The following is a 1,536-nucleotide window of genomic DNA, read 5'->3' on the forward strand; positions in this document are numbered from 1 at the left end:
CATTTCTTCTGGCATCCGACTTCGGTGGTACTTGGCAAGGACGTTCTCGAATTTCCCACTATTTCCTGCGTAAGTACGGAAACATGGACCACGTGTCCACTCTATACCCAGGTCGTTCACCAGTGGTACGCCCGGGATATAGAGGACTATGTTCCCACGTTTCGGCCTGCCGGCTGAACCCACGCGACATTCGTGAGAAGATCTTAAGCCTCCCCATTCTAGCAGCAGTGGTGGTTGTCGAACGAGATCGCCAGAAAGCTGATGCCACCCGCACACACGGTGTGTACAGCAAGGCGATTGATAATCGAACCGTCACTTGAGTCCTCGCAGATACTATGGTCGGCGCCCACCCCACGGGGGTACGGAGGCAATTGTAGCGGTTGTTGGCACTGTCTGTGCCATCTGCGGGTAGGATCGGCAGCTGTCGGACTAAATGAATAGACCGTTTGTGCTCTAGTGTTAGGACACGTTTGCGCGCCAGTGGAGAGCAGTGGGACGGTGGGTGCTCCTGACTGTCAGATAGGGTCCGACAGCACCACGTCCCAGCGCATCACTCCAGTTAACCACTGCTACTCGATTCTCCTTCCCCTTGCTGTAAATAATCTGTAAATCAAATTCATCTAATGAGGAGTTCCAGCGTGCTATACGGCCCTTGTCACAATTTCGCATCCAACGGAGGGATTCATGATCCGTTCGAATCGTAATGTTGCAGCCTAGGAGAAGTTGTCGGAAATGTCGAAGGGCCCAGACTATTGCAAAGGCTTCGAGTTCCCGTATTGGCCGCTTGGCTTCATGTTTAGTGAATGCGTGGGAGGCGTACGCCACAGGAAAGAGGTCGTCGTCCTTTTGGAGATATAGACAGGCTCCGATACCTCGCTGCGATGCGTCGGTATCTAGAGCAATCGGACTGTTGCTGTCAATCGGGTGTAAATTCGGAACTTGTGTCAGCACTTCCTTCAAGTGACTCCATGCCTTCAGTTCTTTTTCTCCGAAACCCCACCTGGTTGATGTAGTGTTGTGTACAGTGGTTGTGCAATTTCGGCGTATCGCGGAATAAACCTCCTAAAACAATTAGCCAAACCAAGGAAGCCGTGAATAGCGGAGGTCGTTGAGCTTGCATAGCTTCGACATGTCGTGGGTATAGCACTATCGATTTATACGCGATCTTGTGTCCGAGGAAATCAAGCTCTTTTTGTGGTTCTAATACTGACTTATCGTAATTGACAGCGAACCTTTTTTGGGTTAGGGTTTCTACAATGGCTCTCATCCGATCAGCGCACTCCTCTTTGGTGGCACCGATAGTCGCGATGTCGTCGACATATGGGAAAGCCCATGGGAGATCCTTGAGCACTTGATCCGTGGTCTGTTGGAAAAGTGCCGGAGCTACTTTTAGACCGAAAGGTAGCCGTGTGTACTCATAAAGACCCCTCACTCCATAGAAGGCAGTCAGTGGCCTGCTTTGTGGTGTCAGTGGAAGCTGCCAAAAAGATTTGGTCAAGTCCACTTTAGCAAAATACTTGCCTTATGCGAGTAATT

At 50.7% G+C, this 1,536-nt stretch overlaps 1 protein-coding gene across 1 annotated transcript; it reads right to left on the bottom strand.

Moving 5' to 3' along the window:
* Positions 1-459: 459 nt before the first annotated feature.
* GNI_234280 (putative RNase HI in long-term repeat retroelement Ty3/gypsy family protein) lies at positions 460-1,267 on the bottom strand (the record flags this gene model as incomplete). Its single annotated transcript, XM_011136395.1, has 2 exons — positions 460-1,062; positions 1,148-1,267. The coding sequence occupies 2 exons, from the start codon at positions 1,265-1,267 to the stop codon at positions 460-462; spliced, it is 723 nt and encodes a 240-aa protein (XP_011134697.1).
* Positions 1,268-1,536: the final 269 nt, after the last annotated feature.

This window comes from Gregarina niphandrodes, assembly GCF_000223845.1.
Source record: "Gregarina niphandrodes unplaced genomic scaffold scaffold00794, whole genome shotgun sequence".
In the NCBI taxonomy this organism is placed as follows: Eukaryota; Apicomplexa; class Conoidasida; order Eugregarinorida; family Gregarinidae; genus Gregarina; species Gregarina niphandrodes.